Below are 27646 nucleotides of genomic sequence, written 5' to 3' on the forward strand. Positions count from 1 at the left end.
TGTTATTCAAAGTTTTATTTAATTTTCATACAGTATCAAGTTTCCAACAGTCCCACAGCATAAGATGCAGCATGCAGAAAAAGAAAAACCAAATAAAATCTTTCAGATATCCCCACACTAACTAAAAAGAACCCAAGTCCCTCAGAGAAAAGAAGCACTTACCAAACTAAAGCGCGGTCTGAACTACACAGAGAACAGAGAGCCAGAACTGCATTTAACAAATACTTATATACAAAAGAAAAAAAACAAACGTCCATTTTTTCCCCTTTAAGCTGAGTACAGTGTGTGGCAGTTTGAGACGGGATCAGATATGCAACTGTTACTGGAGTAGAAGCATCTGGCTGACCCAGGTAAAATACAAAAAAGTTACATGTAGTTCAGTTCAATTGGATTACCTCTCTTAATATGTGTACATTTATTTAAGTTTGGCAACATCCATATTGTATACCATTAGATTCTTAAATATATTCACATCACCATCCATGTGTAAACAAGAGGATTATTTCAAAAGATTGATCTACGTGCACAACACAAAAATATAGATTTCCATGTCATGCAAGCACAGGGAGGCCCGAGCCGTGCAGAGCTTTGGGATCAAGGGACCACGGAGCGCTCCAGAGTCACATCTGACTGATAACTTCTGTTCAAACCAGCAGTCGGCCTCCAAAGCGAAACCAAAAAGCTTTTTCCTGTTTTATAATACCAAGCAATTCCCCCTTGGATATTAAAAATTGGTTCAATTTATGTCAATTTTCTCCCTGTTGGTGTGAGAGGGAGAAGCCAACTTTTTGAAATGTACACTTAAAATAAACTACAATTTACACTCCATTTTTCTTTGCACACTGATCATGCCAATGTTTTGGAGTGTTGTGTTGCGTTCAAGAAAACTCTGACCCGTCCTGCTCTGTACTGAGAAAGGTAAGTATTCAGAAGGGGCTCATCATGTGAAGCAGAGGCGAAGCCTTCTCTTGCTGTAAAAGATGATGAGCACACATTGATTACCTAATATACACATATTGGTTTAAAAAAAAAACACGCTGCCTGCAGATAAGTCTCTTAAATAGCTCTAAGCTAGCACAAATGGTGTATAATCTCACCATTATTCACTCTCAGACTATTACTCTCACTTCTTAGCCAAGTCCATCCAGCCCCTGTTTTGAAGACGAAACAAAAGCCTTGCAATGAATTCACCATCTTTCATTGGTCAGTGTGAGTGCAGAGCTTTTTCTTTGAACTGCAGATTGTCTTATGGATGCACACTGAAATGACACACGCTTCATCAAGAGTAAACCATGTATCAGTTTGCAGCCACAGATTATTTTGGAAAGACATTTTCTTGGCATTTAATTATCCACCTAGATTTTCAGGACAGGAAAAAACGAGGATTATCTCAAACAATATAAACACATTCTTAAGTATGAATAAAGCTAGCAACTTCATCACAAAAAAAGACGTAGTTCTTTTGAACGAGTGACCAAAGCTTCGCTGGTGTAATCAAACATCTTGTATGGAAGCTAAAACGACACAATGTAAAAAAAAAAAAAAAAAAAAAATCTGAAATTTAGTTTGCAGTTAGAAACGTCAGCAGCCAGTTAGCATGGCATGAATGACAGCGGTGATAAAGGTAATAACTCAGACTGGTTTCTGGATATGTTCTGGTTGGCACTTCATACCCTACTTTCTAGTTGTACTGGAAGTCAAGTGTTCAAATACTATACACTTCAGCAGACAAGATATACTTGTTTTTTTTTCTTCTTTATAAAAGACAAGAACAAAAAATAAATATCAAAAATAACAATTACCAAAAAAAAAAAAAAAGGATGAAATGTGAAAACGCCAACCAGGCTCTTCACTGTGCCCCCCCTTCCCCCAAACCGTTCTCCCCCCTCATCCACAATCTGAGATGCTCTTGCGAATGACAAATAGATGTCCTTCAGTCTCTTAAAGTGCTACGACCAGGTTATTGAGAGGATTTACAGTTCAACAACACTTCAAAGTTGTGGCTTCGCAAGGCCCGTGTTTTTTTTGTTTTGTTTTTTGTTTTTAAAAGAAAAGTGGCTTCACAGAAAGAGAGAGAGAGAATACTTCCATTGAGTTACACAGAGAGCATTTTGCCGGACGTCTTCAGCAGATCTTCAGAGATGGTGGAGAAAGCAAGTGTCGAGGAAGGAGGGGGGGGAGGGGAGGGGAGGGGAGGGGGGGGAGACAGCAAGCGGAGGAGTGTTCACACATCCACCACCATCTTTTTGTGTATATCGAGACCTCCGACCACCTGAAGGAGGAAGAAGAAAAGACCAATCAAGTTCTGTTACAGGAAGTGATTGTGATGGTTAAAGTTAGGATGATTGGCTAAAAAGTACAGGTGTGAAATATAACACTATATTATTTATGAAAGCAGAACCTCAATAAGCTGCTTCAGTTTTTGGTGAAGTTATCATGGATGGACAAAAACCCTCACCAGCACATCACCAGGATCATTTTACCCGCATTAGAGACTCTTAGAGAGAGTAGACATCACAATGTTTCTCTTTTCACAGGCTGAGTATTTCTCACTTTTTAACATATGTGATTTTGACACCAAAACGTGGTGTTATTCTAGTGAAATCTGGCTTCCACAGTGCAGTGTTAACAACTCTCCATTTACTACTACAAACTTCTGTTTTTATAATCAATGTGTTATTCTTTACAGTCATGATTGATGCAGTTTGTACTGCTAAGAACAGGACTAACGTAAGCCTTACTGAAATCGCAGCAGCACTTTATTAAAACCGCGATCTGATATGTCCCTGCAACATCCTGGTAATGCACTCCAACAAGGACGAGAGCCTTTTTAGTTCAAGGCTCCAGAGATACAGCCGTCAAATGTGGGCCTTGTGTCTGTCAGAGGGAGAGCAGCTGCCTTTCACTTTAGAAATGAACATGCTCTTCAAATCAATAGAACAGAGTCACAGATTCTCAATAAGTCAGTCAGCAGGCTTCAAAAAAGACAACACAGAGCTGCTTTAGAGAGTAAATGTGAAATAATTAAATGATTTTAAAAATAGCTCAAGGCCGAACTAATTTCTCCTCTTAATGAGATGTGCAAAGAATCAGCCTCTTATTCCACGCATGAATGTTTTATTTTTCTAACTTTTATAGTCATTCTTGTTGATCTCTAAAGAGTATTACTTTGAACCTTGTAAAGAAAACGTGAGTGTTCTGCGTATTAAGTAAATAAATGAAAATGAAAGTCCTGGGAGTCAAATAAGGAGAACTCTACACCAGAAATCTCTCCGTGGTTATTAAAGGTTTTGTGTCTCTTAACAGGAAGGATGAAAATAAAAACCCACAATAAAAGCTCCTCTGTCTAACAAAAAAAAAGAGGCTGTTTTCAAACTTCTTTTGCCCTTTTGACATTTGCCTTAACCATAACATGCTGAATCGGCTGAAATGTCACCGCCCCCATAACAACCCAGGAGGGTTTGGACTTACTGCACAGAACTCTTCGAACGATATCCTGCCGTCTCCGTCCTTGTCTGCATTGATTATGGTCTTGTCCACGATCTGCTGGAGCTGCGTGTCCTTCAGGTTGTTGCCTACCATCATCTTCAGCACCTGGAAGAGCTCGCCGTTGGAGATGTAGCCATCTTTGTCCATGTCATAGATCCTGAAAGCGACTGTGTGGTGAGGCAGGATGTGGCATGAGAAAAGGGAGAAGCAGGAGCAGAAGAGACGGTCAGTAACGTTGCAGCAGCAAATGAATAACTGTTTGATAAGTTCAGCTCTGAGGGTTACTCATCAGGCTCACAGTGACGTTTGAAAGTCTTGTGAACATAAAGTCGCTTTCTCAAAGTCAGGATTTGATTGATTACTTGATTCTTAAAAGAGAGCAGCATTGAAGAACAAAGGTGGGCAGAGATTTCATTATTCATAAAGCACATGTTAAGACAGCAGCTGTAGTACTGTAGAAGGTAAGAAATATGAGGCATTGCAAAGTTATGAGAAAAAGATGGTGTACAGGATATGTGAACAGAGGGTGCAGCTCTAGTTCAGCAGAGGGCTGTGAGTTTGAGGTTGCTTTTGTAGGAGAGGTTGAGGCCATTTGTGACTTTAAATACAAACACCACAACATTTAAGTCCACAAGAAAGACTACAGGAAGTCAGTGCCGTGAGGTGAGAACAAAAATGAATTGTTCCTTCTTCCTACAACTTCTCAAAAACCTGTTTTGAACAAGTTACAGGTACAATAAAGACGACTGTGTCTACGGCATGCAAACATAATCAAGATTGGAATAGATAGTGAATTATAAAACCTTGACCATGTTCTGAATAAAAGAAAAGGTTTAATGTGGAAATGATTAAATGAAGAAGAAAATGTAAAAAAAAGTATTCCAAACGTTAACAGAATAAACATGTTTAGTATCATAGATGTTCTTCAGCTCTACCAGCTCCTGATCATCATTTACACTTTGTTGCCCAGGAGAGTTTGTTTTGTTGTAGCGGTATGGCGAGGTGACTCAAACAGCAGCGTGGTTATAATGAAGTCACTCACATCGAAGCTTCTGTTCCTTGTCACCCTTGACGCTGAACTGTGAGACTCCCTCGATGAACTCTGGGAGAGGAGGACGAAAACAAACCAAGTTTCATTAGGCTTCAGCATGTTCTCCACTTCAGTATTGCTGATGTTAAAATTGTGATAAACATGTTAGTGCATTAATATGTTAGTGTATTACAACGCTTTTCCCAAACTTTCCCAGCTTGTTTACTCACTGCTATGGAACGATCTTATCTAGTAGCTTGATATTGGAATCGTATTATTTGGAATCATGTATTTTAGTTAAACGTCTTAGATGATTGTGTCTAACACTGGAGACTTTTCCCACTTGTGTTCCATTATCATATACTTCTCTGTCACACTCGGTTCAGAGAGCAGCTTTACAAAAGTTTGAAATCAGATTTACTGCTAAACAAATCGGCAAACGCTGTCTTAGATTATCAAAGTAAGAAAACGAGCAGGAGCCCGTGCAGAGCGTATGAGAACGGCATAGGAGACATTGTTAGAGAAGTAACATTAGCATTAACAAAAAAAAAAAAAGGCCGGTCCAACCATTCAAAAGGTGTCAGAATACAGGGGACACTATTGGATACATTGTGATTTATTGCAATACTGTAAGCAATGCAATATATTGAGTTTTTTTTCTAATAGGAAACCTGTTAGAGTTCAAACAAACATCAGGAGATGCATCAAATCTAAGCGAATAAATGTGAGAGATCAGAGGGATTTGCTTCGATCACAGTCAATGTAACATCAAATAACAAAGCTCTACTCTACTCGTGTCTGCAATCTCCAGAAAAATCAATGGAAATTTGCCAACACTAGAAGACTCTTTTTAAGCAAATAGAACCATTTATTCAAAAGCAAGGCCTTCTTTTAGTAGCTACACAACAGACAAGAGGGACATTCACTTTACAAAAGTCATGCTAGGAAAACTTGAGCGTAAGCCCCTCAGAGATACGACAGAGCTGTGATCAACATTTATGGAAGCAGTCATCTCAGATGAATATCAAACCAGTCAGCAGTGCTCGGTTATGTTTAAGCAGCTCACAGAATCAATTAGACCAGAATAAAAGCTGTTTAGTGCAAACCTTTCTTCATACAACTCCAGCAGAGTTTGTTACTTACCTTTAAAGTCTACTTCCCCGTTCCCGTCTGTATCAAATATGTCGATGACCCTCTGCACCAGCGGGTTCTGTTGAAGCTCCGGCAGCGACATGAACTCCTCCACGCTGAGAGAGCCGGAGTTATCTAGGTCGAGTTTCTTAAACCTCTTCCCTAGCCTCTTAATCTCATCAGCATCGACTGGACAAAGACAAAAGAAAAAAGAAAAGAGAGAGAGAGAGAGAGAGATAAATAATTTAGTTGTAATGCATCTCCTGGATCATCAAAAGTGGAAGAAAACTAATAATTAGGTTTGGAGATGTACCAGCTGTAGAATGGAAGGAGGATATAAAGTGTGTTTTTTCTTTCCCGGCAGCAATATTCACTCAACATGGATTGAGAATCACAAGCGCTAACTGACTGTTCTTGACTAATACCTCCATGAACAGTAGCCATATATGTCGGTGTCTACCACTTAGTACTCGGCCAAGGAAAACCCCTTTTGGCTGCACAGACAGAACGGAGCTAACTGCTTTAGCTGCAGACGTACAGTCACCATATTGTTCCAGACACACCTTAATTGGGTCAACAACTACAAAGCTTCAAGAAGAAGAGTTTAGACGTTACATGAAGCTAACCCCTGAAGCTGTCTCAAGACAACAGCGGTTAACCTAAGCCCTAAGAAGAATGAAAAGTGAATAACTTGAAGCCGAGGAGAAGCAACAGAGGAATAATCTTTTTCTATAAACTTACAGTTTTTGTTGTCAAATGTTTTTTTATCAGACCGGTTCCGGACCTTTCGTTCCCCTGCCATCACAAACAGCCCTGTGTCTCCCCTGCACACTGTCCTGAACAATAGCAGGGAGTAATCCAGGAGCAACAACAGAGCCAGTTGTTAAATACTATATAAGCTCATTCACGCATGGTCACCTGATAACACGGGCCAACCACACACTACCACTTTGCTCTGCCTTAATCTGGGGTCCTTAATGACACAGGGCTATCTATTAATCTGAATATGAAGCTCACAGATTTATGAGACTTAGATTTCAGGTCATTCCAGTTCAGGTCAGGTTGACTGACCTCTGTGAGGATGGCAGGCTGAAGTAAGCACTGGGAATAGATAAGGACAACACCACACAGCTGGAAGAAACAGTGTCCATGCTCAAGCCCAGTGACTCTGCACTCACCTTCAGCAGAGAGGACGTGGTGAGAGCCCTCAGGAGGACAAGGGAGAGCAGCTCACCTGGTCCAGACAACATCAGTGGCCGCATCCTGAGGCACTGTGGCGAGCAGCTAGGGGGCGTGTTTCAGACCCTGTTTCAGAGCTCTACGGACAGCAGTAACAGTCCCCCAGCTGTGGAAACACTCTACACTCTAAGCCCCGCCAAATCACTGAATGACCTCAGGCCTGTGGCCCTCACGTCTCTGGTGATGAAGGCCATGGAGGGGATCATAAAACAACACATCATCAGAGAAACCGACTCCCAGATGGACCCGCTACAATTTGCTCATCGCGCAGGCAGAGGTGTCGATGATGCAAAAACATTCATAATAGACACTGTTCACAAACACCTGGAGCACCCCAACACCTCAGCCAGACTCCTGTTTGCAGACTTCTCCTCTGCATTCAACACCCTGCAGCCTCACATCCTGGCTGACAAACTTTCAGCTTGCTTCCATCTGAACGACCAGCTTATCCTGTGGATATTGGACCTTCTGACCAACAGATCACAAGAGAGTTCTGGTCAACAACACCTTCTCCAACACACCTCAACTGGCTCCCCCTCAGGGCTGTGTGCGCTCACCTCTGCTCTTCATCCTCTACACCGATGACTGCAGAACCACACAGCCAAACTGTCACCTGGTGAAGTACGCGGACGACACAGTTCTCCTGTCTCTGCTGACAGGCCCCTCTCAACTATTCTTCTTTCTCTTACAATATGATGTTCATAGAATGAGAGACATGTGGGCGTGGGTTGTGTTTCGGGTTGCACACTTTCAGACGCACAGTGCTGCTTCAGTTCAGTGACTAATCAGAGTGGTTGTTGTTGAGGAGAAAAGTTGGATGCAAGTAGAAAGTAAGGAACGCTGATTGAGAAAGAGAAAGTCTGGCCGAGCTAATCCACACAAGCAGATATTTGAGATGGCCACAATTAAGAAATCAATAGTAAAGATCAGAATGTCTCTTTAATCTTTAAAATTAGTTCATCAAGTGAACTGATTGAACAGTTACAATGTAACATGTAGTAAAAGTTTGAGCTTCACGTTTTGAACTTGGTAACCTGTAGTTCCAACAATAGAGGTGTAGAATAGGAGAACAGGCATTGATAATAATTACTAGGTTATTATCGATATTTTTTGTTGTTGTTGTTATATTTACATATTAAGTACTCAGGAAAACATCAACTGAGGTCCCATAAAACTCCACGGTGGTCTTGTGTAATGATAATGAGATGACACGGTCAGCTTAGTTATCGATCAGTCACAAGGAGGAGGTGTTTTAATGACTGTTGTTGCATTGTGGAGGGTCTAAGCATCTATCAAGCATATCTTATGTAAATGTCTGGCTGAGTCATTCTACCAGCAGGCCGTGTTTAATCATGTTTAAATGGCCTAGCGTATAAAGTTGTTTCAGTCAAGGATTAGAGAAAAGAAGAATAATACAGTCTACTCAGAACTCCTTCGTGCAAATGCGAGTGGAGGGGAGTTGGAGGTGTGCCGCTGGTGGAGAGCGGAGGCTTCAGAATAGCGGAGGAGTCGCCAAACAGCAGTTTGTTTTGGTTTCATGCTGGTGCTCAAGGGGCGACATCTAATGGATCAAAAAGAAGTACTTTCTTACTTTAACCTTGTAATGGATTTTTTTTTTTTTTTTTGCATTAAAGAAAACAATTTAATTGTAAATAAAAGATTGATTCATAAAAAGTAAAAAAAATAAAATAAGTGAGTGCATAAATATTTTATACAGAAGGAGGACTCACAGGAACTTAACTTAAATCAAGACGTTAAAAGGAAAATCCAATTTCTTCTTCTTACTGCAGTACAGTGATGCTTTGAGCGATAATTTAAACTTGAAGTATAATTCTTCGTCATGTTCAGCTGTTCCTTGATGGATTATTCTCGTAATCATGTTCAGCATTAACATCAGCCACTTGTGGCTTTGTGCAACACTGCACCTGGTTCATTGAATTTGTGATGCAAAAGGGGCTCAGCTTTTTTTTGCTTAATAGGCAGTTTTATCCCCGTGCATCAGAGGTAGGTAGGGTAGATTGGTCGGCTGGTTTACAAGTCTGTTTTTAGGTTCCTGACATCTCCTGATACATCATGAATCTGAACAAACAAACACCCTGCACAAAATCTGATAAACGCTACAGGGTTTCTGTGTCCACTAGGTAAGATATATCAGAGCCAAGCACCCGGCTGCTCTCTGACACAAAACGCTTCCTTATCAGCAGCTGCCTGTTTCCTGTTCACAGCACACAGCACCAGCTGGGCTCAGACCTGTTACGAATGTGTGAGAGGCATCAATGCTACAGATTTAAGTGCATAGTGGGCCCTCCTTAAAATCCAAACTCTTAAATCAATGTAGCCTGTGCTGCAGACAGATACGTCTTCATGGGGTATTTGTGATTTAGGGTTCCTGACAAAACTTCGTTGAGAACATACACACATCTAACATTCTGAAAGTGGGTGCAAAAACTGATGACAAAGAACAACTCTGAAAGTAACGCTCCCTTTTCAACCACTGGTACTTAATTAAAAAGCACTTACAACATACCCACAATATATTATAGGATGGAAAAATCAACAACACTTATCATCCTGTATGGCTCTTAGAATTAAACTGTCCTCAAACAGCAGGTGTTCATGGAAATCTTTTAAACTTACTCACTCACAGTTTAGCTTCATTTTGTTTCACACTTGAGGTTTATAATATAGTACAATAAGTTGTTTATAGCAAGCTAGTACAGTACAAGACTTTTACTAACACATTTTTTACACACATTTTTTGAGGGGAGCAAAATATCTTCAATTATTGTTATCGGCAAAATCCCCCCCAAAAATTGCGATATTATTTTTTAATCAATATACTTTACCCCTAGTTTTTAGGGTCCTTAAAACTACGACTTTATAGTTATTCTCTGCAATAAAGAACAGCTGTTGTGGTTAATTCTGTGTAGGGACATGGTCATTTTCCAAAATCAAGGTGTATTGAATCTGTAATGTATCGTGGAGGTCGTGGGGATTAGCCTGCCATAACTGCTGACTTATCAAACCTAAAAGCACTTCCTTTGGATTCATTAAGTTCATCTTTTATTATCTCATAAAGCCTTTTTTTCTGTAAAATCTGTAATAGTCAAAGTGAATGGTTAGAAAACACCCAGTGGACTTGTGATATTATCTGATATATCTTCCATTATTTAAAAGCTCTCGTGTAAAAACTCCTGACTAATCAAGTGATAAAATAAGCTTCATTTCCTAACAGCTTTACAAGAACCAACTGCCATAATCCTTCCACCACAGCCAAGATCTCAAAATGCAGTGCGATGACAGTTACCAAAGAAAGTGTCCGACAAAGAAGCCAGGAGCTAGGATGGTGTGTTTACAAGCGGGGGAACATCATCAAATTAGGAGGAACAAAAGTGTTGCTGTAATACAGGACAGCTGTGATCACTGACATGGCTGTGCTTGTTGGAAAAGTGTTAAGTCACAAATATGAGAGCCAGGAAGAGATGAGTACTCTCCCTCTTTTTATTAGTCTCTTTTCTTTAATAAATGACTGATGCAAAAAGGTGAGCGAGAGCGCATGGAACATTACAGTAGATTGTTGCAACTCAGTTTGCCGTGTTTCTGCATACATCTTTTGTTTCTACATTTAAAAGCACATATATTAAAACGAAGGATTTTCTATGACAGCTCTGCTAAATGGAACCTGTTTATGCTGATCACAAGTCTTGCAGAGGAGGAGAAGACCAATGTGATTTTAACCTCAGCGTTGGGCCATGGCCTTTATGTTTGAGCCTTTGGCAGCACAGACAGCTGCAAAGAAGTGGGCGATGCTGCAAACTGACACTCAAATGCACACCTCTGTCCCCTGGTGCTAGTTAGAATATAGATGAAGGCAGAGAAGAGCTGCAGGTATTCCATCTAGATGTGATAAAGCACTGTTAATCCTATAGTCCCATTTTGCTAAATATAAAAATACAGTTATATGCAATACAATTGTTTCATTTTATGCAATATCCAAAGGAAAGCGTTTTGTAAGAGAACTACACAGTCAGAGTCTCTTCACACCGCTATGCTAATGAGACGCTCTGAGGGAGACCCAGTGTAACTGTGAGATGATAATGATAATCTCATGTACTCAACCACAGAGAATCACACACACACACACACACACACACACACACACACACACACACACACACACACACACACACACACACACACACACACACACACACACACACACACACACACACACACACACACACACACACACACACACACACACACACACACACACACACACACAACTGTGTTACTAGGCAACTGGAAACCGTTAGCCCCCCCAAAGTTACCCACACTAACAGACACACACGCGCGCACGCACACACACACACACAGCAAAGAAGAAGCAGGAATATTGAAACAATGGTTCAAGAGGTGGAAACATGAAAACACATGCATATGTATGTCATCACACAGGAGACTCACTCTATGTATCTACACACACAAGCATTCATTATCATAAAAAAAAATACTGGAACGATAGCCAGATGGTCTTCATTCTGGCCACTGGTCAACAGCTCCTCCTCCGTTACATGATCTCCTGTGTTTGTGTTCCACTTGCTTTTTGTTATGAGCCAGCATATGTTTGTGTGCTTACCATTCAAATTATACTGTAAGGCTACATGTTCAATAAATCACAATATTTTCAAAATAGGCCAAAATGTAAATCTGGAGTTTGTACAGTGTTCTTTTAGGTATTTGTTAAAATATGTGACAAAAACAACATTGCAATGAAGCGCTTTAGTGCTGCAGAGATGCCCAGGCTACCATTCTTGTTCTCAACAAACCACTAAACTAAATATGTTGCTAAATGATTTTAATAGTTTAGATGAAGATTTGGATCTACCAGATTGGCATATATCCAAAACGTCTTCTTTAGGCAGGCATTTGTCATGTAACCATATATTCTAGAGGTGTTGCACAATTGCATTTTTAGTATTCCTTTGCAAGAAGTTAGCGGTTTCAAAGCCAGAGCCTGCCCATGTGTAGAATGCATTGCTTGCATGCTGCACCCTCAGATTGATCGCCACACATGAGCCACACATGAGCATTATTGACTTAAAGAGATACAACCAAGTCAGACCATTTTTTTTCATAATTCTGAGAGGTTCAGACTGTTACAGCAGGGTTACAGCACAGTATGGCGATAAGTCTGGCACTGCGAGACCACGAGCCAAATAGAAATGAAAGTTCAATACAGCATGTGACCAGGACAGAAGTGGAGCTCGTGGAATAATGAGACTCTTTGGATTCTTATTAATAAGCAGAAGTATAGCTACATTATTTAATGTATCTATACTAGTGGGTTTGTAATAAAAAAACATTAAAACATTTTTGGGCATGATAAATGTTTCCCAAAACGTTGAACTTTACTGGTACCTCAGGAAACAGCCAACTCACTCAAGCTATCCATTTAAAACAGCACAACATCTGCTAAGTGCCACTGGCTTTATAATTATAAAAACACACTGTTCCCAAAAAATATCATCATTGAATGTGTCTACTAAGCACGCTCAGTGTTGCACATTAATGAAGACATGTGACTGCATTAACACGGCGAACCAGAACTGAGATACGCAGGGGAGTGGTAGTGACATACAGAGAGAAACTCAGTTGACATTTTGCTGATAATTATAGCCAGAGAGTGTGCTGTTCATAGCTCACCAAACCACGCATGATAAGGTGTGAGGGTGGGTAAACATGAGAAGGTTACATGGCAGCTCAGTAATTACATGCGTTAGACACATGACACTGTGCCAGTTAGCATAATGGAGATGTACTGAGCCTGTGAGGGTGGAGTGTTGTCTAGGCAACACATCAGAGGATAAGAGTGTGCTACAGACATATGCAAGATGATTAAAACAAATGTGTGTTCCATCATTGATGTTTGTACAAAGAAGTGATGTTCAGCAAGAGAAAACATCACTATCAGTACATTTAGAACATTTAATAGTTCTCTAGAGAGTTAAAAAAAAAAACATGCTGTAGCTTCTATGTGATCAATTCTGGTTCAGATCTGGAGCTCAGAAGTGCAGTGTTGTGTGTTTTCATGTTAAGATAGCCTCCAGTCTATAGTTAATCTTTTCAATTTCTTGTTTTTCTAAGTTTAACAGAAAGCACATGTAGAGATACAGCAAATGGAAAAATCAGGGCCGATATTGATGTTTGTTTCATGACTTTAGGAGTTGTTCTCTACACTTTCTACACATTTAGAAAGTCATAGTTATAAAATAAGCACGTTCCCAAATAGTGTTGGTATTCAAACAGAACAGCCAGTTATTTTTTTTGTTCTGATTTCATCAGGTAGACACAGAAATGAGCCGTGCCGGGCTTTGACCTGAAAGTCGAGCTGCATAAATGTATAATTTAGCAGAAGCTGCGTTGTCATAGTAACAGAGTAAGTATGTATGCTGTTACTCATTCAAAAAAATATTTTTCTCCCAACTCCCTGTAAAAAAAAAAACTGAAACCACCTCTGTATGGCTAAAAGCCTCTGAAGTGAAGAGTTATTAATATGCATATTTTAATGGCCGTTCAAATTGACCCTGGAGCACACGCCTTTTCCACCTTTCCTATTGCTATAGAGCGGCTCTTTATGATACTAATAAAACCAGCAGCTCAGCCTGTAGAGACTTGGGTTGTGAACCAGAGGGTTTCTTTCAAGTCCCGGTATGGACCAGAGTATGGAAATAGCTCTGGTTGCTGGAGGAGTGCCAGTTCACTTGCCGAGGTGCCCTTAAGCAAGGCACGGAGCCCCCAAAAGCTCAGAGGGGCCTTGTGTGTGCAGCTCCCTCAACCTCACATCTCTCCAATAATGCATGACCATAGGTTACATCAGGCCTATCAGTGCCAGTAGAATTTCTCCCAATAATAAGAGTGTAAACAAAAAATTCACCTGAGGGGTTAATAACGTGAATAAAAAAATAAAAGTATATATTTGATGTGCTTTGGGTAAAACTTGTGAGTGACTACAAGAAGGAATGGGAGTATAAGAGTGTAACAATCTCGGTGAATTTAAAACAAATACGGATAAATGAACGTGAACTATAGCTCACCTTTTTTCACTTGGGTCAATATTTAAAATCGTTAACGATGAACATGAACTGATTCATTTCAATCGCGTGAATTGCACAACACTGCATGTCTCACACACAGACGGAAGTGTAGACAGGTTTATTGGCAGCAGGAGAGAGGAGGAAGTCAATACCTCTCATGTTAGAAAGAAAATTCCCAAAAACTAATATTACCCCGCAGCAGAGAACCAGGACAAAAAATAGTTACATAAAGGGGAATGCAAACACATGCATTCTGTCTCTTTCTCAGTCCCCTAGTCTTATCCTGTCTGTCCCACCGATAAAAGAAGGCCATGCATTGGAACATTGTATGCACTCCTCCAGCACTTGGTGCATTACTCTGATCTCTGCTCCGGCTGCTCTGATAATGTAAACCTCACCCACATGGACTGAGCTGGGGACAAGGCAGGGCAGCGCTCTGAATTTGTGTATTTATAGCAGTACTGTCATGAGAAAACCCCCAACTTAAACCACCAAGAGAGGCCCTGGCTGCTGCCCTCAGGGAAACCCCATAGCAACAAGGAACTCCAGCAAGCCGCCAGCCGTTTATTTTGGGCGTCTGCAGACAGGCCTGTGATGGCTTCAGGCTCAGGGCTGCATTTCTGTGCGTGAGTGTGACGATGTGTTCAGGTGGTTGCATTTGCATCTTTGGGTTGAAGAAAGTGGCGTAATGAGAGTGGGAATGTGCGTGCACTTCAGAAAAGTGTACATGGATTGTCTGTGTGATTCTTGTTTGAATTATCCACATTTCCACAAGTAGGCCATTCACTTTGGCTGCTCTGAGCTCAGCTAAGCAACCAGGATGAGATGCTGCATTAACAAGATGATACAGGCTTTGCATCCTCCATCATAGAATTATGACCTGAGGTGTTTCTTGTGGACTATCTACCCCCTGTGTCTTCCAGACGTCAACAAACAGCGTGCAGGATTCTCTAGTGGCAGGTAAAAGTGATTCGGTGTTAGGCTGTGTTAGTTTTGTCTCATTCAGGGCAGAAAGGTTGAGTTGCAGCAGGGTGAATCTATCTGACCAGCAGGCTAAGGCTAATTTCCTCTCAGCTAATGCTGAGCCTGCCTGTCCAAAAACTTGATGAGCTGAACAGCTGCTGTCAGCCAAGGGTGAGGCAGACAGAGAGAGGAGGCCAAAGAGAGTTCAAGAGAGAGAGGTTAAAGTCAAAGAAAGAATATCAAGCAAAAAGAGGAGGGCTAAACTAGAAGGTTTGATGGAGGTAAGTGCAGTAAAAACAGTTTCCAACATTTAAATGTCTTGTTTCATCCAATGTAAGGAAGATAATCTAAATGTCCTCTCATATATGATATTGTTTGCTCACATACTATGTGTCTGCATATTATGGGAATTATACGTTTTTCATATTGGAGGAGACTTTTTGTATTTATAATTTTTAATTCAGTTATTCTATGTTTCTTACATGTCTGCCATGTGTTTCATGTTCATATAGCACCCTGAAATAATATAAATAGGGGAAGAGGAATGGTACAAGAAAGGAGCCAATGACAGACAGATAGACAAGACAGTGGTGAATAAGAAGCAGAGCCACAGAGAAAGTGAGGGAGAGACGTGAGAGACTGTCCAGACTGACAGCAGGGGTCCTTTATGAGTTCAGCTCAGGGTCCTAAAGCATCCAAAACCCCCTCCCCTCATCTGGGTGGCATAATCCAGGGGGAGGAATCCCTGGCAGACCAAGGTCCTGTCCCCCTTTATGTAACAGTATTGTAATCTAAGTACAGACAAGCCACAGCTATTATATATATATTTTGAAATTGAACATTGAAGTGGATGCTTTGCACGCTTAGTCACTAGTATGACTTACTGTCTGGGTCGATCTACTTTGCTAAGGTTGACACCCTTAAGGACACCTACAATACAGAGGGACCCTTCCCTGTACCAGTGCTCATCAAGCATAAGCAGCAGTGAAATCATTCTAGCCTGGTTCTTCACAACCTTGCTGTGTTAAATCTTAGCATTTTCACTACAGCGAATAAAGAGGAAACATTTTATCTCTGAGGATTTTTTTAAAAAACAGGGCCGATATATTATGTGGATGAATGAGGTAGACAAAAAAGAAATGCGAGTCATCTCTCCTCCTCATGAGAGCACAAAGATGTCTACAGGGCAGATACAGTATTCTGTAAACATGACCATGAACATGAGAAGAGTTTGATTTCAAGATGAAACATTCACGATTCTAGAAACAAATGACTTAAACATGAAAATAAAACAAAAACTTAAAAAATAACCACAAAATAAAGAGAGAGACAGAAAATGGCAGCTTCTAGGCCTGTAATTGTATGACAGACAGACAGACAGACAGACAGACAGACAGACACTCAGACAGACAGACCACAGATAGAGAAAAAGGAAATTTCTGACATCAAATGCCATGTTGGTAATGGCTGTATAAACTGAACAAAACGTGAAATATACCAGACACATACATGTAATGTGATGCTTGTTCTTTGAGACCTGTGAAGATGAAGCAGGGTAAGATTTAAAATACTTACAATGTGAGCACATCTCCAGGGGGAAACTGGCTTCATTTCCCTGAAAAATAAAGAGAGAAATAAAGATGTCAGTTTATGTTCTGACTGTAAACACCACACTCGTATAGAAGGAACAAGGTCAAATGATGTGCAACATATCTGGAGCTTATAAGTAGTTAATTGTGCTTGGAAACAAGATGTACGCACACAAATTTCACGCAACCAAGGGCCCAGTTGGGCACCTCCAAAAAAAAAGTCAGAATTCGCCTCTTCAAACTAACATGCTTGCAGGCACTTCATGTTACTTTGGTCAGCACCATCACAGAGGGTTCTGTTGATGGGACAGAGGTGGCAACAAGTGAATGGACAGGGACTCAAAAGCATTTCCAATTGAGACTGACACAAATCTTCCAAAGTAGAAAAGGCAGGAGGTACTGCTGAATATTCATGCCTGGTTTGTTTGTTTCAAATTGTCCTAAAGCCACAAACAAACTGTTTCTGTTGAGACAAGCTAATCAACAGACAGCGCCTTTAAAAAAGTAATGTAGAGAGCCCTGAACTTCTTCAGGTAAATGCCCCATCCAAAATTCATATCCTGGCACTGCATGTGAGACAAACCATAAAGGCTTTGTGTCAAAAATGAAAAACTTGCACTCAGCAGGTACACATGAGCAGAGGAGAGACATTGTTCACCCCTCTTAATAAGTGGTAGGGGAAACCCGAATAAAGAACTCATCTTTTACAAGTAAAAAAATCTGGGAAACATTGAGTTGGTTCTAATGGTTCTAATGCAGTTTTTTTAAGTACACATTCCTCGATGTGACTATAAATTGCTGCAGTTGACTATTTTCTTCAGCATTCACAGCTGTTTACTGGTTTGTCAGATCAACAATGGCGCCTCAAGTCATCCGTAAAAAAGTGTTTGTAAAAACAGGCTGTTGGTATAAAACTTAAAACATGAAGATGTGACTTCCTGCCAACCAATAAACAGATCAATGCCTTACACTCTAGATCCAGAATCTATCGTGTTCAATAACAATCTTAAACTGTAACTTGTGTTCAGTGCTTTGGATATGGAAGGTTGTACGGTACATTCCAGCATGAAGTCATGGTCTTCTGCTGGTGTGGTATTCATGTGTGAGGATGTTAAAGTCTTTTTTATTGCAGATACATAACACCTATGCCGAGTCATGCTAAGACTTTTTGAAATTGTGAGTGAAGCTTTTAACATTTGGCTTCTTTTGATTTTCAAGCTAGAACATCTGAAATGTCTAGAGAATGTGAATTCCTCAGATAGCCTGTGAAAAAGTGTGTCCTTGAAGTACTGTAGCTCCATACAACACATGGCAATAAATCACGCTTAGATTATCTTTATTAATACTTTAAAAAACTGAGAGAGTTGAGAGTTGATATGTCACATAACAATTATAAAGAGTTGTAATTAAAATGTGTATTGTGAATGTCATATGATATTTGGAACACATTTTCCCCCAGGAAATAACAATAAAAAGCCTTAAAAAATATGTGGCTTATATCCAGGACATGAAAAAACACAAATTTGAATATAAGAAGTTGATTAGAACATTAACTTGTTTTTAGAATTTCAACAGTTAATTTTGTGGAAAATTAAATGAACAGAGATGCTGAAAAGACTCATCACTTTGTTCAACTGTAGGATTTTCATGTATTTTAGAACTTGTATATTTCATGATAAATCCTACGCTAATATTTACTGAGTTCAGGTAAACATTTTTGTATGCAGGCGTGCAAAACAAACGTCAAGGCTCTTTAAATCAGCAATTCCATCCTGAGACACAATATGGGGTGGTTGTATTTGTGTGTGTGTGTGTGTGTGTGTGTGTGTGTGTGTGTGTGTGTGTGTGTGTGTGTGTGTGTGTGTGTGTGTGTGTGTGTGTGTGTGTGTGTGTGTGTGTGTGTGTGCATGGGTAGTGCATGTGTGTGTGTCTGTGTGGTATTGGCTCATGTTCAACAGTCACATCCGCATCCCATCCCATCCCATCCCATCCCATCCCATCCTGCACTGCAGTGTTCACTGAGCCTGAGTCTGATTGCTGGCAGAGTGAAGCTGAGCGCTCCCATCGGAGCCAGCCGGGGTGGAGTCCCTGTTGAAGAGGGGTGGGGACGACGCTATGACGGGGTGGGAATCCTGCAGAGTGGGTGAGATGCCCCAGGCCTGTTTGCAATTGACCGGAAATGTTCTGTAGCTCCATCTAGGAATACCAATCTGTCACTGTACTTTGAAAATATGCAATCTGAATCCCAGCTATGTAACCAGTAACCACATTCGAAGATGTACAGTGTCAAGGATGCAGAAATAATGTGCAGCAATTAAAAATAAAATAAAAAGAAATTCTGCCTGGCCATTTTTGTTGCCTTCATTTGAAGCAAAGTTTTGATATTGTAACGTGAAACACAGAAGTAAATAGTTTAATGCCGAATAAGATGATAAAGTCTGAATAAGAAAAGTGCATGAAACAATTTTTTTTTCAAATGTTTTTCTTTGAAATCAAAGCCTTTGTTCTTGCTTGTACAAAATAGAAGCACTAAGACCGCTCTGAACATGCGTGTTTAAAAATGGACCCTCCCTCATAAATTAAACATAATCTAGCTTGTTCATCAGCATGAGGAAAACTTTCCTGCCTTGCTTAAGAAAAAACAAACGCTACAGCTCCAGAAAAATCTAAGCGATGTAATATGACAGTTACACACACATAGTTTACACAGTGAACAGTATAGTTTCAGTTAAGTCATTCACTGGCTTGTCGCTGTGCTGCGGCACAACAGCAGACTTACATCAGAGAAGTTGGGGTATTTTAAGAGCAGCGAGGAGAAAGAGGTGACACAGGATTAGCCAGGAGAGCGACTTAGCATTTGACACCCTATCAGGAGAGCAGCTTCCTGCAGCCGAGGAGTGATCGAAGGGATGAAATAAACATTGTTTTCCTCTATGACGCAACAGGTTAACAGTGGGGACGGTTCACTTGAGTGCGTAGTGCACAACTACTCCACCATGCAGAGGTCTGGTGTCCCAATGGCCTGTAAGGCTTAGAGGATGAAAAAGAGTGCAATATTATATTGACCCCTGTTTGGGAAAGTTGCTTTGTTTGTGTCCTCATGTTCAAGAGAAGGTTACCAGTGCTACTTGGTTGTTGACACTTGTATATTAGTTTCCCCAAATCAGGTTTCACAAAAACATTATCAATTATCAATCAATTGCCGCCTTTTACTCTTTTTATTTACGGTCCATTGGGCCTTTTTTGTAAATGAAGCAATAGTTGTAATAATTGAATCATCACAAACACAGATGTTCTATAGTCGGCACTTTTCACCACACACATCAGTCGTGCTTTAATCTCTCTTAAGTCCTGCAGAAATTGTGTGTATATTGATACGACGCTGCACCTTGAAACCAGCTGCCATAACATGTTACACATCTAGAAATGGAGAGAATGAATTTAATATTCTCACACATGACATAAAATAGTCTTTTCTATGTCTGTGTGTCAAAAAGAGCTAGGCATTTTTGAATTCAAGTTTTTTTCTAAAGGCAAAACAAACAGACCAATAATTTGTCGTACACAAGAGAGAGTTCATTAATTTCACCAAAGAAATGCTTCGAAATGCCAGTTGTTGCCTTTGAATCCAGCTGTCAGACCAATGCTCTGACACTGCAGCAGGATAAAAAGCTGGTCGATCTGACGAAACATGTCACAAGTGGCCAAACATGTCAGTGTGCCTCAAAGACTGAAGTAAGCTATTGTTAGACTAAAAGGTGCTACTTCAGAGTGGTCACCCTGAGATCATTTGAAGGGACAGCACAGGGCTTTTTTTTTTTACTTTTCATTAACAAAACCCATTTGACAAAAAAAAAAAAAAAAAAAAAAACATTGACCAAACAAATAGATAGGATGCCGGGGAGACACATCTCTGATAGTTTGATGAAGTTCTTTTAGTCTAACAAAAGGTAAATAAAGAAAGGTTTGATGAATGAGTGTGGGAAATGCACATTGTCAGTTCACAGACCTCCGCTGGTGTTAAGTTGCTGAAGGGTCCTTGAAGGTAAAGAGACTTACAGCAAAGCAGATTTGGTGTTGAGGATTACAGGTTTACTAACTAAGGCCTGCTTTAGGTCACTGGTCACTAATGTAGGGTCAAAAGTAACTCATGTCTTCTATAGAAAACCACTTCACATAGCTGCCCATGCGGTTACATAGAGAAGCTAAGGGAGCTTGTCAGATGAGATGATTAGAGAAATATAGAAATAGAGGAGAACACAGTCACAGCCAGAGAGCGATATGTGATTGAGAGAGAGAGAGAGAGAGAGGGAGGAGAGAGGCTTGTGTTGGCTCATCAATCATGCATGTTTCATTCAGAATCAATTAGGCCTTAGCACACAAAACATGTTTTGCATAATGACAAGTCTGGCACTGTCCCTGGTTCAGCAGCCACTCTATGGCCGACCCAAAAACCTGGCTAATAATAGACCAGCAGAACCCAGTCACAACATGAGGCACTGTAGTACAGAGCACATGGCTGTGTAGAGGGCTATCCTGTAGACACTGTAACGTAAGCAAAAATCAAAGAACAGCAAATGAAGATGTGGATGCTACTACATGATTCTTCTACTATCAACTGGAGGTATAAGGTGAACATTCAGTACGATAATATTTTGTGAGCTAACCTAAGTTTTCATGACTCTACAGACATAAACCAGACATCTAAAAGTTCATTAGTTCAAAAGTCCATGATAGGGGATCCACCGTAATCCTTTTAACACCATTAAAATACTCTCTGTAGAAACCAGAGACTTCTCATCTATAACCTTCGTACACACTGGGCATGCTTGCTGAGACCAAATGCTCTTTCTCAGCGACACCCCTCTCACAGAGTTACACATAGTACACCTGGACGCTGCAGTCATTTAGCCAAGGGCACAGCCCGGGAATTAGGAAGCAGCAAGTGCTACCCATTCACTTCCCTATCTAAATGTGCTGATCGTAAAAAGCCACCTTTTGATACAGAGCCTGCTTATATTACAGTCAGGCCATGGCACTTTGACACACTTCATGTTAAAAAAAAAAAAAAACGAGGATTTGGAAATGTCCTGCTGTTGCTACAACTGAAGGAGAAAAGAAATCGAAACTTGAGGCACTCGACAAACTGAACATAACGTTGATACTGCTGTCCTGTGAGAGCGGTCGGTGCAACCTGGGACATGTTAGGACTAGATCAATGACTTGTATAAATCCTTAAAAACATAATAATATCACAGCTTTAGCACAAGCATGGTGTAATGGAACAAGGACTGACTGTATACCCTTTGGAGATTTAGTTATAAGGACAAACATTAGTTCTAGGTTTGTATGTGTGTGTTCTGGCCTCACAATGGATAGTATCTCAGACTCTATTTTCACTATACTAAGTATGTACTAAATGTAACACAACAAAATGTCTCTCCGTCAATGGCAACAAGCCCAGGTTCATTTACAGCACTGGGCTTTTTGAAGAAATCTTTGATACCTCTACAAATCCTGCTAAACACAACAGACAGTCGAAGATGTTTATAATGAATGCTGTTGACTATGGATTTAATGTAGGCATGCTGGTTTGTATCCCAAAAACTCTCTTGCACAAATCTTGTCAAACTTAAAAATATTAAACATATTATAGGCTTCATCAGTCAATAAAATTCATTCCGCTGCCCGCTCTGAGCCTATTCATACTTTTGAAAGTCAGTAAGATCGGAATAAATTGTTCAAAATGCTTCTACCTGGTCATTCAGTTTATGACTAATATCACAGCAGCAGGAGTTTCTGATCAAACGTCATCAAGTGGACAATTTTGGCAACAATTAGGCTCTGCAATGATTACAGAAAACCTCTAAAGCTACAGTATAGAATAAGTAAGAAGAAGTAATTGTGCAGTAGTGCACAATTACTTCTTCTTACTTATTTGAGTCATTATTGCTGACATATACTGAATATTTTCATCTTCCAGCTTCTCTAATGTGAACGTTTTCCCTTTAATTTTAAAGTAAATGTATTACTTAGAATAAATGACTGCAGATTCAAATGTGCAAATTGATGTGTGGGCTCCGAAGAATTGTGAGGAAGAAAAATGACTGTTTGCAACAATGAACATGGTCAGATGATGAGCAAAGAGCAGTGATTTTGTGTGAGCAGGGATGGAATAATAACGTGTGGAATCAGTAAGCCAAAGCCTGTAAGTCTAGCGTGTTTAAGTTACATTTCCAAATCCATGTGTTTGATACATTATTTTGAAGGTGAAACTATGCAATGTGCATTTTTCTCCGTGCTTGCTCGATGTAGGGTTCAGGGATCTCAACGGACCCCTCCTCCGCACAGATGTGTCTGCCTGCCATACAGCCAAGCTTTATGATAAAGATACTAAACCCTCCAGTCACAACAGAGTGCAAAGCTCAGCTGTGCTTTCAATGTGCTCTTTAAATAGAATTCAGTCCTCTATTTTTCAGCCTAAACATTAGCCAGGGCATAGGTGACACAATATCACTACAAACCCATCACATTACTACACAGATGAGAGGCCATGCAGTATATGTGTAGCAGCTATTACATTACTGTCATCCTTCACTGTGCACAGTTACCAGTACTCATTTTTTTCCCCTCAAAGCATCATCTTTTACATGTCATTATCCTGCTGTAATATTGCCTGGCTGGGTGTATGTGTGCATACCTGCTCTTATCTGTCTATGTGTGAACTTCTGTTTGGATATGTGTGTCTCAAAGATCTAAGATAGATTAAGGAGTCAAGTGCAAATATGAAAATAATTACCAAAATCTTAGCTGCCTGAAAGAACTCTGCCTGAGCTAATCCTCTCAGCCATTTTTATCCCTGACTTTGGCTTACCTATAAAGGGTATCTGACGCTCCATAATGCTATGTAAACTAACAAGGTCTAATCTTCTTATGCATTTACTTAGGGGTCATACGGCTGTAATGTTTAGGAAGTGTTGGGTATGAAAATAATTCTGATCTCACTTTTAACCACAAATTTGAATAACAGATTTGTTCTCTGTCTGGGAAATTACCTCACTGCCACACAACTATGCATTCAGCTGAAGTACCAGTGAATTGGAAATATATTTTAATAGATTATCATATTTTAACAAACACTTAATGGCACAAAATCTTTACAAAAGCTCTCCGGGATCTCCTAGACTAGAATTTAAGTCAAGCTGCTCATAAAGCCTGAAGTGGTTGAAAAAGACCAAAGATTTTGTATCTCAAGTCATTCAACTTTAAAATGAAAAACACATCAAGCTTCATTATATAAAAAAAAAAAAATGTGGATATAAGAAAAACCGATAAACTTGTTTTTTACGGGGGGAGGAAATCTTGATTAAATATCTAACTGATTCTAACTGACTTCCTTTTTCAATATTTCTACAGGAATGAAAACAACAACACAACTACATAACAATATGTGGATTAGTGCAACAGGTTGCATGAAGCTGTAAGTGACTTGAAACACCAGCCTAAATAATAAAAAAAACCCTTCTACCTTCGCACTGATGCAGCTGAATTATCTAATTCTGGCCGTTAGTATGTGATGCCTTATATGCTTTAATCCAATTAAACTAGTCCTGCAAATGAATCATCATTTAACTGTCAGGACTGTGTGAATATGTGAAAGTGCACAATGTGCACACTGCAATAGAAAACCTGAAAGCAATGAATTTGGGGGCGACTACAAGTCTAGCCACAAAACTAGCCCAGCACACTATGTAGTTACGAACTGTACATTATACAACACGTCTCATATCATCCTGACAATAGTTAGAAACGTTATATCATATTGCCAATATCCATTTGACTCTGCAGGGTTAATTGCTACTTCTGATATTGTGAGAAATAGTCTACGGTTATTTATCTGCTGCTCATTTGTTTCCTGAATGTAGAGGAGGCAGAATTAGCTTAATAACCTATTTTGGGAGATTTGAATCGGCCAAAAAGAAGTCAGAATAATGTTTTATCATAAATACCGGTACCTCACCAAATATGTACAAAGAGTACTAAACTAACACCATCTCCTTTTAAATCAATGTGAGTGGCTACAATCTATTACATGTCGACCCACTTTGAATTTTTCAACATCTTTTTACAGTTGAAGTCTCTCATGCATCCCCTATAGTTTCCTGTTGCGACCAGGAATTACTGATGCAAGCTGCTCTTAACTTGCAGTTTGAGTGTGAAACTTTTGCTTCTGTTCACTGATGCTGACACATCAGACAAATAGATTTTTAATGACAAAAACTGACTAGAGCTCGGCCTGGTGTCTGCGACTGACTGCTGGCTCCAGTGTAAGCCAAGATCTGCAGCGGTGTGTGACAGCCGGTGAGTAGAAAAAACATCCAGATTGAGTGGGCTGGTTGGAATTACAGCGTGGATCACTGAGTGTTGATCATCACTTCTGCTGGTGGTTCGCCGTGGCTTTTATCTCTTTTACATTAGCTCTAGCTCGAACTTTATGTGGGTGGCGCTTGATTGCTAAGCAGCATATGGTCCCTTTACCATCAGATCATTCCACTACATGCTGAAGCAACTTTCCGTCCCTGCATGTCTTTCCCCACTCTCTATCTCCTGGATTTCTGACTCCACTGTCCTATCTCTAAAAATGACAAATAAAAAAGGTATGGAAAAAAAGGAGGTGAAAATCATGTTCAGGACATTTTAAGTTTGGTTAAGCTTATGTCCATATGACTTAACAAAACTGTGATTTCCCATGAAAGCACCACCCCCTCTAAATATTTTTCACTTACTAGTCAGTCTCCTCATGTTGACAGCATGTAAGCAAAGCCTGACATGTCATCGTCTTGTCTGAGTTTACTATACTCTGAGCTCAACAACATCATTTTCCTATTGTGCATACATTCTGTAAAAATGTTGTCATATCAGCATAATGGAAATGATATAAACTGATACTCCATATCTATCCATGTCGTAGGCCAAATAAAACAAATGTTGTGCTATAAAGCCGACCATTAGACAGATGAAGTGAACATGTAATGTTTCTAAAAAAAAGCTTTGACATTCCTTTCACAAATCTTTCAATATTTACAGCGATGCAAACGACCGCATTTCAGAGTTACTATTCTAGCACGAATTTGCGCGCATCATTTTGGGATTTTTACTGGCTTGTGCAAATTTCTAGACATTTGCATCTGATCATAAATAGGAGGTATACACAAGCGAAATCTATAATAAAAAAAAAACCCAAGAGGTGATTAAGGAAGTATGATTTATCTCAAAACGCTGTTACAAAATAAGGGTCTTTGAAATCTGGTCTGGACAACAACATTACCCATAAAATAAACTACCATCTACCCTCTTCAGATTTTAAACAGGGGGCTGCTAGTAAACACATAGCTGCAGCCTTTCTACATGCCGGACGTCAATGACAGATCAGAAAATTGATGTGCTGAGGGATTAAGAGGACAGTGTGGGGAAGGACAAGGAGCTCCTGTGTGTAATACCCACAACTTCCAGCTACGCCCATACTGTCAACATGACACTTTTTTTTCTTCTTTTTTTTTTAAACCTCCTTCAAGTTGAGTATGGATCCAGGCCTGGACGCTGCTGCCTGGTGCTCAGGTTAACTCCTCTATTTGTCACTATACATAGATGCTTTACAGTTATTAAGCAACTCATCCTCACGTGAAAAAAGTTAGTAGTTATAAAGTCGACTGACAAATGAATTAGGACATCACGAGCAAATCCTGTGACCTGCTTTGGCAGCTTCTTGCTGGAAATAGACTCAAATGTCGCCTCGGACTATTGATTAAAGCTCATGAGCTCCAATGAAATGATGTTGAAACTATAAACACAGTGACATGCGAGCTACACACACATACATGCAGGAAGACTACAAGAGCAAAGCGCCTAAAACCAGAGCAGACGATACATTTCTGCTGCTTGGTGTGTAAAATGTGCCACATTCAGTCGCCAAGCCCAGCCCCAATAATAAGCAATGTATTTTTGTCATGAAAACTAATTCTCACAGGCCTCGTTACTAATAAGAGTACGGAGAATGGTTAAGAAATATCTGGGCCACAGGCTTCAGGCGACTTGACAGCCCCGAGGTGTTGCACAGAGCGCGCAACTAGGAGCCAAAAGTGGGTGAGAAAAGCGTTTCCTTCTTTACGCAGCTCTACGCAGTCGACTGAACATTAACTCCAAGCAAAGCTGCTCAGCGTGGAAAAACAAAGTGACCCCAAAGCCACGTTATTAGACACATTAAAGCGCAGGCCTGACCACTGGTGTGTTTACGAGTCGGCGCAGGGGTGAAATAAGGAGCCGTGGCTGCTTACCATGTTGCAGGTCGGATGATGAAATCCAGGCGAAGTAAACGGAAAGGAGGATCAACAGGGGGTGGGGGGAGTCGGTAGGCCGCCCGAACTGTGGCGAGAAATGCAACAACAACAACAACAACAAAAAAAATAATAATAAAGTATGGTTGTGTTGCTCTGTGAGGTCTCGTCCTGGCTTTTGCACTAAGCTTCAGGCACTCTTCTCCGCCTCTCACGGTGCTGTACCGAGGCTTTCTCTGCAGTGGCAAAGGGAGGGAGACTCACTGGGAGGGGACAGAAGGCTACACGGAGGAGGAGGAGGAGGCTCGGTTTGACAAGCAGGCGGTGGCGGAGGGGAGGGTGCAAAGAGGCGACGGGGGAGGTGCAGCCATACTGTACATCCGGGACCTGTAGGTTAGATTTGTTTATTTATAATTTGAACTCTTGCTCATGTTTGTACTTTGTGCTCTACCTAGTGGCGGTATTGTTGTACTACAGAAAGTCACATCACAGACCTTTTAATGGACTGTGCACCCTGAACTTCTGGTTAAAGGACTTGATTTTATGTAATCCCTTTGGCATTAACACTTTTTTTTTTTTTAATCCCCATGTACAGGTACCAAATCCACGCTAGTCACCAACGTGGTTAAACCTGTTAAACAGTGTTAAAATGTTGCAGTATTAATAAGTAGGCAACTGATTAAGGGATCTACAGTAGGCCTTTCCTAAAGTAGGCTATTGCAATATCTATTTAACAAAAGTTAAGGTTAATCTTTTTTGACACATAGGGTATCT

At 40.3% G+C, this 27646-nt stretch overlaps 1 protein-coding gene across 1 annotated transcript; it reads right to left on the minus strand.

Annotated features, from left to right (window-relative positions):
* Positions 1-27154, minus strand: ppp3r1a (protein phosphatase 3, regulatory subunit B, alpha a). The gene is made up of 6 exons (XM_020639058.3): positions 26873-27154; positions 16525-16564; positions 5663-5839; positions 4532-4591; positions 3472-3656; positions 1-2272 (listed from the first exon to the last, which is right to left on the minus strand). Exons 1-6 carry the CDS (start codon positions 26873-26875, stop codon positions 2225-2227), a joined length of 513 nt encoding a protein of 170 aa, XP_020494714.1. The 5' UTR covers positions 26876-27154; the 3' UTR covers positions 1-2224.
* Between the last annotated feature and the right edge of the window lie 492 nt (positions 27155-27646).

Source organism: Labrus bergylta, chromosome 10, assembly GCF_963930695.1.
Source record: "Labrus bergylta chromosome 10, fLabBer1.1, whole genome shotgun sequence".
In the NCBI taxonomy this organism is placed as follows: Eukaryota; Metazoa; Chordata; class Actinopteri; order Labriformes; family Labridae; genus Labrus; species Labrus bergylta.

Coding starts and splice junctions, on each gene's coding strand:
- ppp3r1a (XM_020639058.3), bottom strand. Junction 4,592..5,662: donor CGGGGAAGTAGACTTTAAAG/GTAAGTAACAAA, acceptor CTCCTCTCCCAG/AGTTCATCGAGGGAGTCTCA. Junction 2,273..3,471: donor CGTTCGAAGAGTTCTGTGCA/GTAAGTCCAAAC, acceptor TTCCTCCTTCAG/GTGGTCGGAGGTCTCGATAT.